This window comes from Aythya ferina, assembly GCF_964211825.1.
Source record: "Aythya ferina genome assembly, chromosome: 7".
Taxonomy (NCBI): Eukaryota; Metazoa; Chordata; class Aves; order Anseriformes; family Anatidae; genus Aythya; species Aythya ferina.
This window is the reverse complement of record NC_140302.1, coordinates 33,889,835-33,905,323: the sequence shown is the minus strand read 5'-3', so window position 1 is coordinate 33,905,323 and position 15,489 is coordinate 33,889,835. Positions and strand designations below refer to the sequence as shown.

The 15,489-nt window shown below is 42.7% G+C and overlaps 2 protein-coding genes across 4 annotated transcripts in view; one reads left to right on the top strand and one right to left on the bottom strand.

Annotated features, from left to right (window-relative positions):
* The window catches only part of LOC311439613 (uncharacterized protein), a gene marked incomplete at its 5' end in the record, with an annotated part of 31,194 nt that extends 23,281 nt beyond the window's left edge, over positions 1-7,913 (bottom strand). The window contains one exon of the mRNA XM_084525506.1: positions 7,184-7,913. Within this exon, the coding sequence (XP_084381632.1) occupies positions 7,184-7,913 (730 nt within the window). The remainder of the gene's footprint in view (positions 1-7,183) is intronic.
* The window catches only part of CHST15 (carbohydrate sulfotransferase 15), a 45,673-nt gene continuing 37,725 nt past the window's right edge, over positions 7,542-15,489 (top strand). The window contains exons 1-2 of one of the 3 annotated variants that reach the window (XM_084526544.1): positions 7,686-7,734; positions 11,692-11,759. The gene's annotated coding sequence lies outside the window, so the exon portion shown is untranslated. Of the gene's footprint in view, positions 7,735-11,691; positions 11,760-11,886; positions 12,112-15,489 lie in introns of those variants that run through there. The other 2 variants (XM_084526542.1, XM_084526543.1) reach the window with 2 other exon arrangements.

Genomic DNA, 15,489 nt, shown 5'->3' with positions numbered 1-15,489 from the left:
ACTGTCATTTTTCTTTATTTTGTCCTGCTGTTATGCTTTCAAGCAGTCAGAAGCTGGCAGCCACTGTCTTAAGGATAAAAATGAATTGACTAAATTAATAATGGCCACAGGGTGCTGAGACAACCAGAGGTGTGGAGAAAGGTGGCCAGGTTCCCAAACAGTGTTATTAAATATAGCAATATAACCTTGGTGAGTCAATACAGCATCAATTGCCCACAACTAACACAATAATTTTACCATCCAGAAACACTCCAGGGAAATAAACATATCTCAAGATTGCCAGGAAAGCCAAATCATTAATGAACAGAATGATGATGAAATGCAGAAAGTCTTGGTTCTTGAGCAAAGCACATTAGTTTCGGGGACATGAAGCTCATTTGTAATGTGAATTTAATTCATATAATCAACACAAAGACTCTGAACAGCAAAGAGGAGATTTTCTGAAATGAAGATTGATTTCTTTGCCAGTACTTTTATGTGAAACACACTCACAAAATGTATTTCTGTGGCCAGGAGTAGATATTTAGATGCCTAAATATCCATTTGTGTATACCAATGGGCAGTTTGCCTCTGCAACTAGAAGAACAGCAGTAGAGTTGCAGGTTTTCCAAGTCTGAGTTCCCCAGTGGTGTTTCTTGACTCTCACTTTGAATAGAACTGGCTCGGTGTGCTTTTCTGCCCTCAGTATTTCTGGATAAGATTCAGAGGACTTTGAAGTGCTCCATAGCACTGGTCCTAGCTCTTTGTAGAGGAGTGAGACTGTCCCTCAGTCTCATCTGCTGTGTAGTTATGCTTGATATTAATATTTCACTGCTCACTAGAAGTTCTCAAAGCTCTTTTCAAACCTAATTAAGGTTCACGTTACATTTAAGAATGAGGCAGATATCCCAATGACAGGAAAAATGAGGACAAGAGAAGAAAAGTGACTTATTCAATATCACACAGTTGCAGTCTTGAGACTGAAACACAAAGATCTCGATTCTTGGTAGTTTGCTCTAACCACTAATGAATAATAATGACTGACCATATTGAAAATTAATAGCACTTTCACCGTGCTTAGCACGTTTAAAGTGCTGTTGAAATACTAATTCATTCACCCTCGCTGATCACTGGGGGGTATGCAAGAGTTTCTTCCTGCAACTTGATCAGCTTTGCATTCGTGGAAAACCACTGAGTTAATCAGATTGCTCACCAGTGGAAAGCAGAGCATGGAGATGATTGCAGGATGAGGAATGAGAGAGGATGCTCACACTGTCTGGCTTTGTGTGTAAAACTGAAGTGTCTGATGTAGGGGTGCTTGAGCTGAGAACTTACCTCCCTTAACATCAGCAGAGAGAAGCAGGCTCCATTAGAAGGCATTCAAAGCATCTGAGTTAGAAGCTATTTCTCTGTGCTGAGCCTCTGGAGAGCCAAACATTAGAGGTCTCAAGCTAGACATGTGAATCCTCTCCCTTAAGTGCTTATTATTATTCCCATTTTGCAGGTGGGTGAACTGGAAAAGACAGGACTGTGCTAAATTAGGTGAGATGCCTGCAGAGGAAAGGCTCCCTCCCTGCCCCTCCCGTAAAACCCCTGGAAGTGTGTATGTGAAAAGGAATGCAAAATTGAATAAATCTCTGGAGAATATGTTTAGGCTGTAAAATACAGAGACAGTATCAAGATATCTGAAAGTGCTCTTAGAATATACGGTGAGTCACGGGCATGGCACTGTGTATTAAATGGTCAACGCTTATTCAACAAAAGTAATTTCTCATGCGAGACCACAGGAGTCACAGAAATTGGCTTTGCACCAAAGTGCCTGATTCAGCAAGATATTACCAGTGTGCAGAAGCTCTGCTGCTATGCTTCAGCTTTTAGGCACTGGGAGACAAGAAGTAACCCATGTGAGGAGAAACCAAAAGACTCCTTACAGATCTGAGCATGGCAGTGTTTTAACTATGTGAATAGAAACTTATCGCTGAAAAATATGTAATAAGAACAGATAATATATGTATGAAATTCACTCCTCCCATGCTATTTCTTTAGCTTGTATGAGGCAGATTGAATTTTACTTCTCTGTCTTCTGCCACCTCTATCATTCCTCTTGAAATAAGAATTCAGTTGCAACTACGGCAGACATTAAAAATGATAACATAAGAAAGTGTTTACCAGTTCTACTGCTGCAGGTGTACTGGAAGAAGGACTACAAATTGAAATGACTCCATAACAAAGTCTGACACAGGGTAAAAAAAAAAAAAAACCAAACCAAAAACAGGCAAGGGGAAGGGGGAAGGAAAAAAGGAATATTCATTTTTTTCCCTGAAATTAACATAAAGAATAGCACTTGAAGAAAACATTTATCAGTATGTCAGCAAGGAGGTATGTGATTTATCTTTGTAATAATGGTTTTTGTAACTTAGAAGGTAAAGAGTTGATCCAGCTTGTTATTTTTCATATGACATCTAGGAAGTTAAATGACTTTATTTGTGTTTCTAAAACGAAAGCTAATCTAGCATAAGTGTGCCTGGCAATGCATCACCCCACAGCTGGACAAGGTCAGGGCCCATCGTCTGGTCCTGAGGGAAGGAAGCCTGGCAAGAGCCATCGTTGCACAACTGAACTCTCTTCTCCTAAAAGAGGGCTGATCTCATGCGTTGACCTCATCAGTGACTTCATGCCTATGGGAACAGCCCCTGACCATGCTGTTCCCTGAAGCAGGCACCCTCAGGGAATGCTAGCTGCCTGAGGCTAAAAGCAGGGCTTGCAAAAGCTTTAGTGCAAGTCTGGCTTCAGATATTGGCCCCTCTACCCTCAGAGTGGCCGGGTAACAACTCCTTACAAGGTTAAAGGGACCCCTGGAGAACCTCTTGGATCCTTTCTTATACAGGTATGGGGTTTTCTCCTCATACATAGGATTTCTGTTGCAACAAAAGGCCAGTCCATACAGTTGATCTTCTTTTTGAATTTATCAGATAAAGGAAGAAGAATAAATGACATGAAAAGAGAAACCCTGGGCAGGGGAGTGCACACAAAATGTCCCAGTGACCTACAATCCCTTACCACAGGCACAGTGTTGAAATAAGTGACCATACAGCATATATCTGGAAAAGTGACATTTTAAATGTATGACACAGAGGAGTGAAGATTGCTCAGTAGCAGAAATTAAACACCTCCAAGGGCAACACTCTTCCATCCTCCTTCAGAGGTAGCAGTGTGTGCTTTGAACCAGGAGCTACGTGCCAGAGAAGCCACCGGAGAGTTTTAGTAGAGATCTGCGGTGTCTTGGAGCATCTTTCCCCATTTAGTCTGGCTTAACTTCCCGTAGTCCTTCTATAATCAAAGCTCATGATGTGTTACAGATTGCCAAAGATTTTTTTTTTCTCTGCGTTAATACAAATAATTCAAATAAGAGACTGAACCAACCTAACACCAAGCCCCTTGGTTGCTGGCTCACGTAGTTGTTCCACAGCTGCAAAGAGCCCTTGGTTGGTGTTGAGAGTTATTGGAGGAGCAGTGTGAAACCCCCTGGCCATCAGCACACGTGAGCTATTTCTGCTGCCAATCTGAACCCATCTTCATTTATCTTCTAACTCTTAACTCCTCATTCAGATTCCTTTAGGGAATCACAGAGCTGTGCACGCACCAGGCTGAAAAGCGTTGCTTGCCCTAGAAGTTAAACACATGTATTTCCAAAAGCAGCAGGCTTCAATCGGCTCCAAGCCTCCTTGTTGCATGTGGTGCCACGAAAGCATTATGGTAATTCTGAGCACTGAACCATTTAAAATCTATTTTAATTGATTCCTGGCTATTTTGCGATTCCAGCATATTGTTAAATGGGTGGTAGATAAAAGTAGCAGGAGGTAACATCTTCTTTTGTATTGCTGCAGGGAGAGAATGCCTAAAATACAGCATTAAATTCTGGGTACCTCATTGCCAGAGAGATGCAGACAAATTGAAAGGAATTCATAGAAGAGCAATAAAAATGATTAAGGGTCTGAAGAGACTGAGTTATGAGCGAAGATTAAAGGGACTTAATATGTATCACTTGGCTAAATGATGACTAAGAGGGAAATGATACCCTTCAACAAGTACTTGGAGGGCATAAATATCACAAATAAAAAGGAATAATTTAGGGTGCTGAAGGACATACAGCTTGGGATAAAAGGATGGTGTTAGGCAAAGGGAAACTGGCTCTGAGTACACATCATTAAATCTAACAGACCATTAGTGGGAAAACGAATTCTGACACATTTATCTAATCCTGTTTCAGTATCAATTATTGCCTGTTCTTGGAAAAATCCCGTTGTCTTCAATTAAAGACTGAGAAAGGACTCCCAGATGCAATCCAGGGATTTATGAGCCAAGAAGCAGTGGCAAGTTGGGGAAAGTGTAAAAAAAAATAAGTGTTCGGAGTTATTTGAAGGTTGATATACCCTATCCCCAGCACCAAAGGATGTATAAAGACATGAAATCAGTGATCTGAATTTTAAGAATGTGTCTGTTGCCAGGATACCACGGGGAAAATAAAAGTAATAATGCATTTCTTTACAACGTACACATTCCATTAATTCCAGCGAGAACTGTACCAACACTTTAATGGGAAAACAGTCCACAAAGAAGAATAAACCTTTCTCTAATTTTCTACTAGCACCAACTTAGAGCTCCGAACCTGGCCTCAGAGCTGGAAGAAGTGCTGGAAGAGTCTCCGCAAGCCTGACAGCACTGCAGCCCTAACCCCAGTCTGTCTTAGAAAGCAGCCGTGCATTCAACAGGATTGAATGTCTGCGTGAAATTAGGTTTTGCTGTGCCTCTGCCCAGCAAAGCCGATCAGCAGCATAGCAGTGTAATGCCTAAAAGTGCTACACACACTGTATATAGCACCTTGTGGTTTTTTGGACTTACTGCATGGAAACTCCCTGGAACCATTCAGAGGTCCCCACGCAGGACATGATTTGCTTCCAGCTCCCCCTTTGCTTCCCTGTGCTGAACCTGCTGCTTCGAAGGGACTTGGCTTTTCTGTTTGCTCCTCACAACTCACAGCACAAGGGGGACAGAAGCTCTTTGGGGATGTTATTTGCTTTTCCTGCCATAACCCACATCAGGTTCTGGTGAGATAAGATTTAATCTGAGGGCATTAGTTTATGCTGGTACCATGTGGAAAAATCCCTTGAGAAAGCTTTTGGAAAGCTGGGCCTGGAGATGGGAGGTCATGGGAAAAGGACACCCCAAAAGCAGCAGGAGTGGGAAGCAAAAGTCTCTGGGGCTGTTGTGGGGAATGGACTTCTTCCTCCAGTGTTTGAGGGTGGGAGAGAGTGAACGCCAAGCAGACACATCAGCATTTCTGCCCTCGTTGTGAGAATAGCCTCAAGATGCTGATGCTGTAGCAGGCGCACAGAGGAAGAGCAGTCCATTTCCCCGGATTAGCATCCCATTACAGCTGTGCTCTGAGGACACAATCTGATTTGTTTATCCCGGAGTTAACTCTGGCTGTAAATGTGCAGTTCTGCTCCTGTCAAACCCAGCCACTAGACCTCTTCACCAGGGGTCTGCCCCAAACAGTGATCAGTAGCAATAAAGCAGGACTCTCATGCATTAAAAAATCACCTTCTGTATTCATGCATCTGTGCTCCCATGTTTCTTTTTTTTTTTTTCTTTTTTCTTTCTTTTTTTTTTTTCTTTTCACTTGATGACTTGATAAGCCTGTTTAGAGCTTACAAATGTGTTCAAACATGTTTTAAAAGCAAGATGATCCTTTCTGTGTTGCAGAGTGAACAGAAATCGTATCTACAGAGGTGGGGGTCAGAAGCTTTATTTTTTTTTCTGAAAGACAATATAGTCAGGGACAATTTTCCTATGATTTTTCTGTTTAATTCCTTCATTTCTTCCCTCTTTAAACATCTTGAGTCATGAGAATTAAATCCCAACCTTAATTTTAAAGATGATCTATTTTGACTGCTCTTTTTTTTTTTTCTTTTTTTTTTTTTTTTTTTCTGACTGTAATTGTCCACAATAACACAATTCATTGCTGGAGAGTGATTTAATATGTCAAAACATTTTGGATTTCCCTCCCCATCTCACTGGGTAATGTTGAAGACAGTTTGCAAGTGCCTGTGAGATGAGTAGACAGAAACTTTATGGACTGTCTGGGAGCTACTGCTTGTGGACACTGCATGAAGATATTTGCTCCAGCTGATGGTTGGTGGGGAGTGGGGTGAGCAGCTCATTCCCCAGAGAATGAAGATCTTGTTTTCATGACAGTTTCTTTGATTCTTTTTCTTAAATATGTAGAAAGGAAGGAAGGGAGTATAATTATGCAGAAATCTGGCTAAGCGTAATTGCTATTCAGAGCATCCCATGAGGCCTAAAAAGGCTTTGGAGGGCAGTATATTTAACCCAGAGCAGAAACACTGAATACGTGTGAATATTTCAGAAGTCCCAGGTTTCACCCAGTCAGCTGTTTTATTCTGAGAAGATTTTAAGGTGAGAAATCGGTGAGGTTCAGACTTAGCTGAGGCTCTCTGATCCATCCAGAGCTCACATACACTACGATGTAGGAAACTTGTGGATGCGTGTTTTTAAGTCAGTCTCTTAGCTATCTGTATGTGATCTTGCAGGTGTATTTGAATTCTGTTTGGCTCCCAGTCACAGCTGTAGTTTGGAAGCTGTTTTGCATTCTACTTTTAAGTTATATATGGCTTTACTTCAAAAGGGATTCCCATGATTTTTTTCTTTGAGATGCTGCTGAAAGCTATAACTAAAGTTGGATTTAGGAAGGGAAAATCTTCTAATCTTCAGTATTTTCATACTTAGCTCATGCTTTGTTACCTCGACATGTTAGCAATGAAGTCACTGAGCACTACCCATGCAGACTGAAACCCGACAGTGGCTTCCCTTAGTGGTAAGAAAGGGGTACAGAGAGCTTTCCTCCTGCGGTATGCTAACACCCAGACCTTGGCTAGGGCAGGCACAGCTGCACAACTTCAGATAAGGCGAGCCCTGCGAGCGTGGCACCCAGCTCTGCCGTGGCACCGCAGGAGCAAGCAGACGTTGTGCGGATGGTTTACTAAAGCAGACTGCTCGTTCAGATAAACACATCTACTTATGTCTACATGGTGGGGTCCTCTTGACGGAGGATGAACCGTGCGCTATCGGAGCGGTAGATTTTGCCTTCCTAGCCAGCGTTTGTGCTGTTGCTGTTACAAACCTGAAGCTGGGCTGCGGGACCCGCTCGGGATCCTCGGGTCTCCCTCCTCCTGCCCCCACTCCGCGATTGGGGCCGCCGCCTTCCTCGGTGGGACACCCTTCGTCCCGGTGGGACAGCCGGGATCCCCGCAGCATCCCCCGGGAGAGGCCTTGCCGGGAGCTCCCAGCGAGCCGAGGCTGCAGCCGATGCTGCGCCGCTCCCGGCGGGGGGCGATGCCCAGCGGGACCCGGAGCCGGCTGGGTGCGGGTGTGTGCGGGTGTGTGCGGTGCTTCTGGGGGTGTGTGCGGTGCTTCTGGGGGTGTGTGCGCTGGGGGGGCACAGCCGGAGCCCCCCCCACCCCAGCGGAGCCGAGCACGCCTCCTCCCGGGCTGCGCAGCGCGGCCGGGGAGCGGCGCGGGGCTGCTCCCTCCCTCCCTTCCCCTTCCTCCCCTTCCTCCTCCTCCTCCTTCTCCTCCTCCTCCTCCTCCTTCCCCCCGCAGGGGCGCGGATGGGAGGACGAGCAGAGCGGCGGGCGCGCCTCCCGGCGCGGTGCGGAGCGGTGCGGAGCCGAGGTAAGGCTGAGCCCAGCTGAGCCAGGCTGAGCCGGCTCCGGGGGGGCTCCCCGACCGCCTGCTCCCCAAGTTTGGAGGCGGCAGCACTTTGCGGGAAGTTGGGCGGCACCGCGGGGCTTCCACGGGGACACCTCGGGCTGCCCCGCTTTGCTCCGAGGGGAAGGCTGGCGAGCCTCCATCCTCCCGGGGATATCTGGGGGGGACACGAGGGGCTGCACCCCCGGGGCTCGGCCGGTGGGGAGAGGTGTCCCCCCTAAGCGTGTCCCCACGGTGACAAAGGGACCGCCGCTCGCTGTCACCCCGCAGGGAGCTGCGCCCTGGAGAGGGAGCAGGCGCCCGGTGAGCGGCTCGCCCGGAGAGCTGCACCCAATTCCCGCACCGCATCCTCCCTAGAATTAAGCCCCGGAGGGATGTTGCCGCTCGCCGCTGCTTATTTTTCGGTGAAAAGGGGTATTTCTTCAACGCGAGCTGTTGGCCGGTAAAAATAGCTTCGTGGCATGCGTTTGCTGAGAATGCAGTCAAGGTTCGGTGGCGGGTTATTATGGTTAGGCTCTTAAGCAACAGTCCCCTCGCTGAACTTTGGTGGTGTCGTACATGGTGAGTTGGTGGCTTTTCGTTGTTGTTGTTGCTTCCTGTGCTGCCTCATTGTGATACTACAGCCGTACCCTGCGGTGAAGTCCCTTATGTGGTCACAGCCAGGTTTGTAGGTTAATGGGATAGACGGCAGCATTGCTAGGGTGCTGCATCTCAACACCCACCAAACTTTCCAATATGGAAATGTATTTCTGTCTTATTCCATGGTTTTGGGCCTAAAGACGTCTTTGTATTGATTTGCTTGCATATGACGTAATAAATGTTTCACTTCTTGAATCGTGTTGGCCGGAAAAAACACTCAGAAAACGTTCTCATCTGAAGAATAAACATGTGCCTTTTGTGTTTAGTGACCAAGGAAAAAGCACAGCAGTTAGCTGAGCAGATTACAGGTTAAACCCCAAAGTTTGCTGGAGCTAGTTGTGAAGGGTAAATATTTGTAAGGTTTGAATGAAAATTGTATGTGCTCATTTGTGTAAAAAACTGCTTTATTGAACAGCATCATACTTGATACTAACTGGGGACTACTAGGTCTCTGCCAAAAAGGGAAGCTTACCTTAGTGAGAGGTCACAGCATCTATAGGATTTATATGTATTCTACAGGATTTATACATATATATTTATATTTATGCTATTTATATAAAGTGATGTAAGTATTTGATATATAATGAAACACACACATATATACATACTCACTCATAAACAGTAAATAGTAATGAAATAGATATCTTAAGGTTTTCTTTGTCACTGATCAAAATGTTGTCACACATCTCTTGGCCTGAGAGCTTCTCTGCTGCTGGTGCCATTTCACTCTTGGGCATTGAGTCAAAGTATTCATCTGGCTCTTCTTATGCCAAAAGGAAGAAAATCAATTTGAATGCAGAAAAGAAGAAACTACTTCTATGAAGATTTAGTAGTGAAACTAATCTTTTTTATTTTTAAAATTTTCCTTTAAATGGCATTTATATCCTATGTCTGTAAGTGCAGTCAACATGCAGTTCTGAAATCAATAACAAAATAGTTTCATGGTTCAAATTTTGTAACAGGAAGACTAATCTCAAATTCAGAGTGCTTTATTTGAGGTTTTGGAACAGGAACATGATGAAACAGCGGAGATTTGCATGACAAAACACTTAATTCCACTAATGCAGTGGAAGACAGTAATGGATTTTATCTTCTTTGCTAAACAAAAAGTAGTTATCTGAAAACTACAAATGAGCAGGTTGAAGCAGACTCTCATATTTGGGTTATTTCATGTAGTTGAAGTGGAAGGATAACTTATATAATCCACTAGCAGTATTAGCAAGGATGGGATTATAAAGGCATAATCAAAGAGAGGTAAATGAGATACTGCTTATATTTTAACACTATATTAACAGCACAGCCATTGTGCTATTTGTGTCCAGAAGTAGCATAAGTTTGGAGTTGAATTATTTCTTACTTTTTTTTTTTTTTTTTTTTTTTTTTTTTACAAAATATTGCTATATAGTTACTGTCTAAAATTGATGTATTTGTTAGAAGGAGACTGGTAACTATAAAATTAAAGTAGTCTGATGTACACAGCAAATTTTTATGGTGAGAAAAACAATGAAAGTAGCTAGAAATCATAGGCCCTCTGGACAAACTAAATACACTTGTGCAAAAATAATCATGAACTGTGACGAACAATTTTAATAATAGAGATTGACAAGTCATTCTTTTGCTATTTATCCTCTGTGCTAAAGTCCTCTGAGTGCCTGCAAGCACCTCATAACAGTCTTGAAACTTGAAGTGTCACCGAAAGTGTTTTTTTTTTCTTTTTGTGGTCTGATAACCTGCAACCTGTGGCAGGAGCTCTATGAGAACTGGGACTTTCAGTGGACAGAGATGATGTTTGTAGCCCAGGTGATTTCAGTGGGCATTGTATGTGTTCTTAAACATGGACTGTGTACTAAAATCTCTCTCTAAGTGTTTATTTATACTTAAGGTCAAGTTGCTAGGTGGATGACAGCAAACTTCCAAAGTTCATGGGGCTATTGTTAAACATGATGCTACACTTCCCATCACCCAATAGGGATCTTTTTCTCAAAATTCCTCTGCTGCCTGGTAAGGGGATCCTTCACATTATTAAATACTTTTCCATGACTGAGTACTTCCCCACATGCTCAAAGGAGCAAAATTTTATGAAACTGTAGCTCAGCATTGTGTTACCTTTCCATTTTGTGTTTTAAAAGTTGTTCAGATGCTCATTGTCCAAAAAAAAAGATGTTCGTCATATCTTTCTCCGGAGACAAACAAGCAGCAGCAGGCCGATTTTGTCTAAATTACAACAATTTAGGAAGTTGGAACATCCAGCTGTGCTCTTTCAGTACAGATACATCATTCAGGTGAAGAGAGACATGACTTAAATAGGTACCAATATACTCCCTCTGCCTCCGAAGTCTTAATTACTCTTGCAGTTACTACGTCCTTAAAGGCTGTATATCCTGCCATTAAAAACTGCAAGGAAATGTGCTGTTAAATCATTCAGCACTGCTCTGGAAACTCAGGTGATGCGAATTGCTGTTTCCAACATCTTGGAGAGTTTTTAGGAGCCTCCCCTAGTTTGAGCTGAGTTCCTTAACTGCTTTCTTGAGGTTTCAGCTCCTCCCTCGCCCCACCTATTTTTCTCTTTACCTTGCACAGGGAGGGATAACTGAGTTTCCACCACACTCCTTGGCTGGACTTATGTTGCTCAGCTGGAAGAACCCAAAGTGCAGTGGAAAAACAAGGTAGATTTCCAATAAGAGAGCGTTTTTTTTAGTGCCTTTCCCCACAAATTAGTTTTTCTTATTTATTTATGTTTCTAGCAGAGTGCACTGTTTTTCTTACTGAAGAACTGCAGAGCCAGATTTGAGTCTAAATACAGCTATTCACATGAGGGGATGGGATCTGTGAGCTCCTACAAGCTCTTATCTCAGAGCAGCCTGAATTACACTGATCTTTCCACTCTTACTGCAATTTCACTAAAATTGTCTGGCTATGTACAACATTGTTGACCCACTCTCTTAGAGATACGTGGGGCTGTATGTGCATCTAACAGAAAGCGTGTTGTACAGTCGGTCACACTGGCTGTTTGTCTGTACGACCTTTTCATTTGTGTTTCCCTGTCCGAAGGACGTGATTACAATTCTGCCTCGGTTGCTCGATTTGATTTTTACATGCGAGGGAGACAGGAAAGCTACCGAGGAGCTGGAGTGCAGCAGGCGCGCTGCAAAGGGAGCTCTGTAATCCTTTGATTACACAGCTGTGCCCGACATGCCACTAAACAGCACTTTAGGGGCAAGCAGTTAATGTAGCTTTTCCATGGAATATTTATTAATTTATGTTACACCTGGCTTCCAGCAGCTGTTGGACGTGGCTTGCAAGCACTGGTTTTAAGGAGCGTGGAACCCTCCCGAAGAGGATACAACCAGGTGAAGTGCTTGATGCCTAGCGAGAAGAAACAAAATAAACCCAAGTCCAGTTGGGTAGTGGCGGCTGATGGCAATGATGGGGCAGCTGTGACTGTGATGAGAGATGAGACGCGATGGTGGATGTGAACAGGAGCCCGTGGTAGGCTCTGGCTGAATGACCTCTCTGTGTCCTTCCATGGCAGTGCACTGAGGTTGTGGACTTGCCAACGCCAACTCACAGCCCTGCTGCTTCCCATTCCCAGATCCAGCTTCTCGGTGTTCCCACAGTGGCTTGAACTACCTGAAATGTGTGTGCTCCAAGTCTCTGAAGTGGAATGTCTGCTGGTTTCCTAGTGAGCTTGCCAGAACTCAGGTAGTACCCATAAGCTAACCCAGCTCCATCAGTGTTTTTGGAACTCCTGTTGCAGCAGCCCTTCCTTGCTTGGGTTGCAGAAAGTGTCTAAGGTCACCACAGTGGCATAGAGTGTGGGAGGAAGTTGGCTGCCAAGGTGTCTGCTCTCTTTGTAATGGCTTTCCTTTGAAATGAACTCATTCGTGTGTTGAAACGTGGTTTTGGGTAGTAGGGAAATGACAAAGGCCTTGGAATTTCACCCTAAGATGGAAGTGAAGCTAGAAAGGCATCATATCTAATAAGATGTCCACAGTTTCATTAAAAACAAGGCCCTTGCCCTTCCCCAGACTGAAATTCCTCCACAGAGATTGCTTTTGGCAGCCCTGATGCAAGTGCAACTTTGGGCTTTCAATCTAACCCCTATAGGCAATCTAAAATGCAGGAGCCAGTGTCATGTCCTAGATTACAGACCCCTAAACCATGCATTTTGGGCGTAATTCCTGCTGTTTTTTTTTTTTTTTTTTTTTTTTTTTTTTTTTTTTTTTTTTTTTTATACAGCAATAAGTCCATTTTGAGGCTTTACTTGATAGGATTGAAGAATAGGTAGTACTGAGATCCCTAAAATTTAGTTATAAATGTTCTTTTTTATACCAACAACTACTAAATTCACACTTTTTAATTTATAACTTAATGTGCTATTATTTAGACTCATCAAATATGCATGTCACTTTATATATACTTGTGTTTTATAATGCCAACTTTCTATCGAGTGTAGCTGTTCCTCACTGTGAAGTGCACAGTGTACAAAGCAGATGTGTACCTAAACAGCAAAATATTAAAACTGACTGCTTTTCATTTGCTTCATGTCTTCCAGGATGGAGAAATGTGCCTCATAAGGAGATATTTTTCTTATATAAAACTTCAATGTTCAGTGTGGGTGAAGGTACCTTGCTATCTTACCATAAAATTAGAAGAGCTGATGAGATTGAAAAAGACTTCTGCATTATTATTTTCTAGTATGAATTCAAGCAAAGCTTAAAACTGCCTAGTTTAAGTCGGGCATGTCAACTTCTCATGGAATATCAGGAAGTGCTTTCCTTTCATATAATGGCAGTCCTAGCGCTACAGACGACTTTTAACTGGAAAGAACTATGATATCAAACCAAAAAAGAAAAGAAAAAATGAAAGGTTTCTAGAAGTACAAAGAAAACAAAATAAGCCTGCTTTGAAAAATGGCAAACTTCTGTAAGATACATAGGAAAAATAATGAAGATTTGTATGCAATATGTCTGTATAAGTGATGGAAGATGCATGATAAACCGTAGTGTCAAATGGGCGCTACAAAAGTGAGCAGCACAATAGGTGTCTTTTTGAAACGCTGGATAACTTCAGATGAAGATGACAATGTCCTTATGTGCTATATGTGTCCAGTTAAAATTCAGGTCTTGGAGCTATATGGAAAAAAGTGCTTAATTTAAGTGCTTTAGGTCTGGCATGAAATTAGCTGTGAGATACAAAGAAATGGGAGAGACATTTTGAAAAAAGTAATAGAAATCAGGACCCTGGAAGGTTTTGCACATGATTTGAAGAAAATGTGAGCTCATTGTAGTGCCTAAGATTGGATATAATGGCCTATGGATACTAGAATTTATTAATTAATTTATTAATCCAAAAAAGGAGGAGGAGTATGTTTGGTACAGCCAGGAGATTTAACTTTAAAAAGCTGGAAATAAAAGAAAATCAAGAAGGATGGGTTATTAGGTTATTTAACAGGTTTATCATGCAGTGAGATGGGTTTGCCTGTGAGCCCAGCTCTTCCTTTGGAAGCTTCATCCCTTGAAAATTCTATATCTGATTTTTATCTAATATTCCTTTCCAAACTCTTGTATTTTGGCTACTTGTTAGATCAGAAATTTGTCTTCTAACTGAGCTGTGTAGATATTAAATAGATAATGTTAAGTAGACATTGTTAATGTTAAATAAGTTAAACTGAAATCTGAAATTTGTAGGACTTCCCAGGAACATTGAAAGCTCAGTAGTTCATAGACCTGTTTCACAGTGTGATGCCAAAGGTTGTGCTCTTCTTCCTTTTGTGATTATGATTAGTGCATTTGTAGGGTTACTGCTGTAGAGTTTGTCCTTCTGGCTTGATTGCCAGGGCCTGAGAAAATTGCCTGGATCCATTCCTCTAAGGGATTTTGTATGCTATAACATTATGTATGGAAGAGGGGCAGGTTGCATGTGTACATCAGGTCTGATGGCAGGTCAGCTTCATGAAGGCATATGAGTTCATGCTGTGCAGTTGTGCTCCAGGATTAGGCTCTCTGGATTTCTAGATCATAGTTTTGCATCCATTGCAAGTGCAAAGGTCAGATAAGTGACTGAATTTTGCTGTGTGAAAGCTCCACTGTGTGAAGGGTTACCAATAACAGTTACCACATTTGTTAGTTACTACATTACTGCTAAACTTGTGATCTCTTCATTAAAAAGACAAAAACATGTTCTTGAACATTTTGGCATTGAGTATTGAGCTTTAGGCTGTGAGCAACTTGTTGGACTCATTCATAAAGTAAATAATTTAGATGAAAAAAAAAATCATAAATTATAGTGCTATAAAAACAGTATCTCAGGTTGAGGATTAACTTGCCTGAGGAACAGATAAGGATAAATCATAATGAAACCAGTATTGCTCTTGACATTCAGTATTAAAATTACTTTGCAAAGCTATTTATGCCAGCTTTAAAACAGTTTCAACAAGAAATGAGATGTGAGAGGTGAACAGAAGGGAACAGTGGAACCTAAGCTCATCTCTCTCATTATAGGAAGGAGGAAAAATTGATTTGTTTAACATTGGGCTATTTAAATACTGAAGCATTTAACTCTTAAGAGTAGGTTTTAAAACACTGCTAAGGAAAACAGTCAAATTAAAAATACACAACATAGTAAAATGCAATTTATATTGGTAACCAGGGAAATCCCATGTGGATTTCTCTTCCATTAGGTTAGATCAGGAGCAGCTCAGCTCTGGGTTTTCACTGATGTAAGGGGGACAAGAATTCGGCACCTCAAACATGGGCACAGAAAATGTTCTCCAGTTGTTCTGGAGAATTTCGTCATTGACTACGTGTGTGTAAGGAGTCATGTCCCAGCTGTGCACCCTTTTCTGCAAGGCAGGGAGCCTTGCTGGGAGGCTGCATCAAGGAGTGTATCGGCCAGACAAGCTTTTGCCTTGCATCCTCACTAGAAGGCAACACCACCCTCCGCTTCCCCACATCATAGGTGGGAAAACTCCATCTTGTTGGGCACATCATTGTGCTTGCACAAGGACAGACCACGCAGCTGAATTGTCCCATTGGATGCAATCTGTCTCTCTTGCTGATGACTGGAGCTGATCACTGT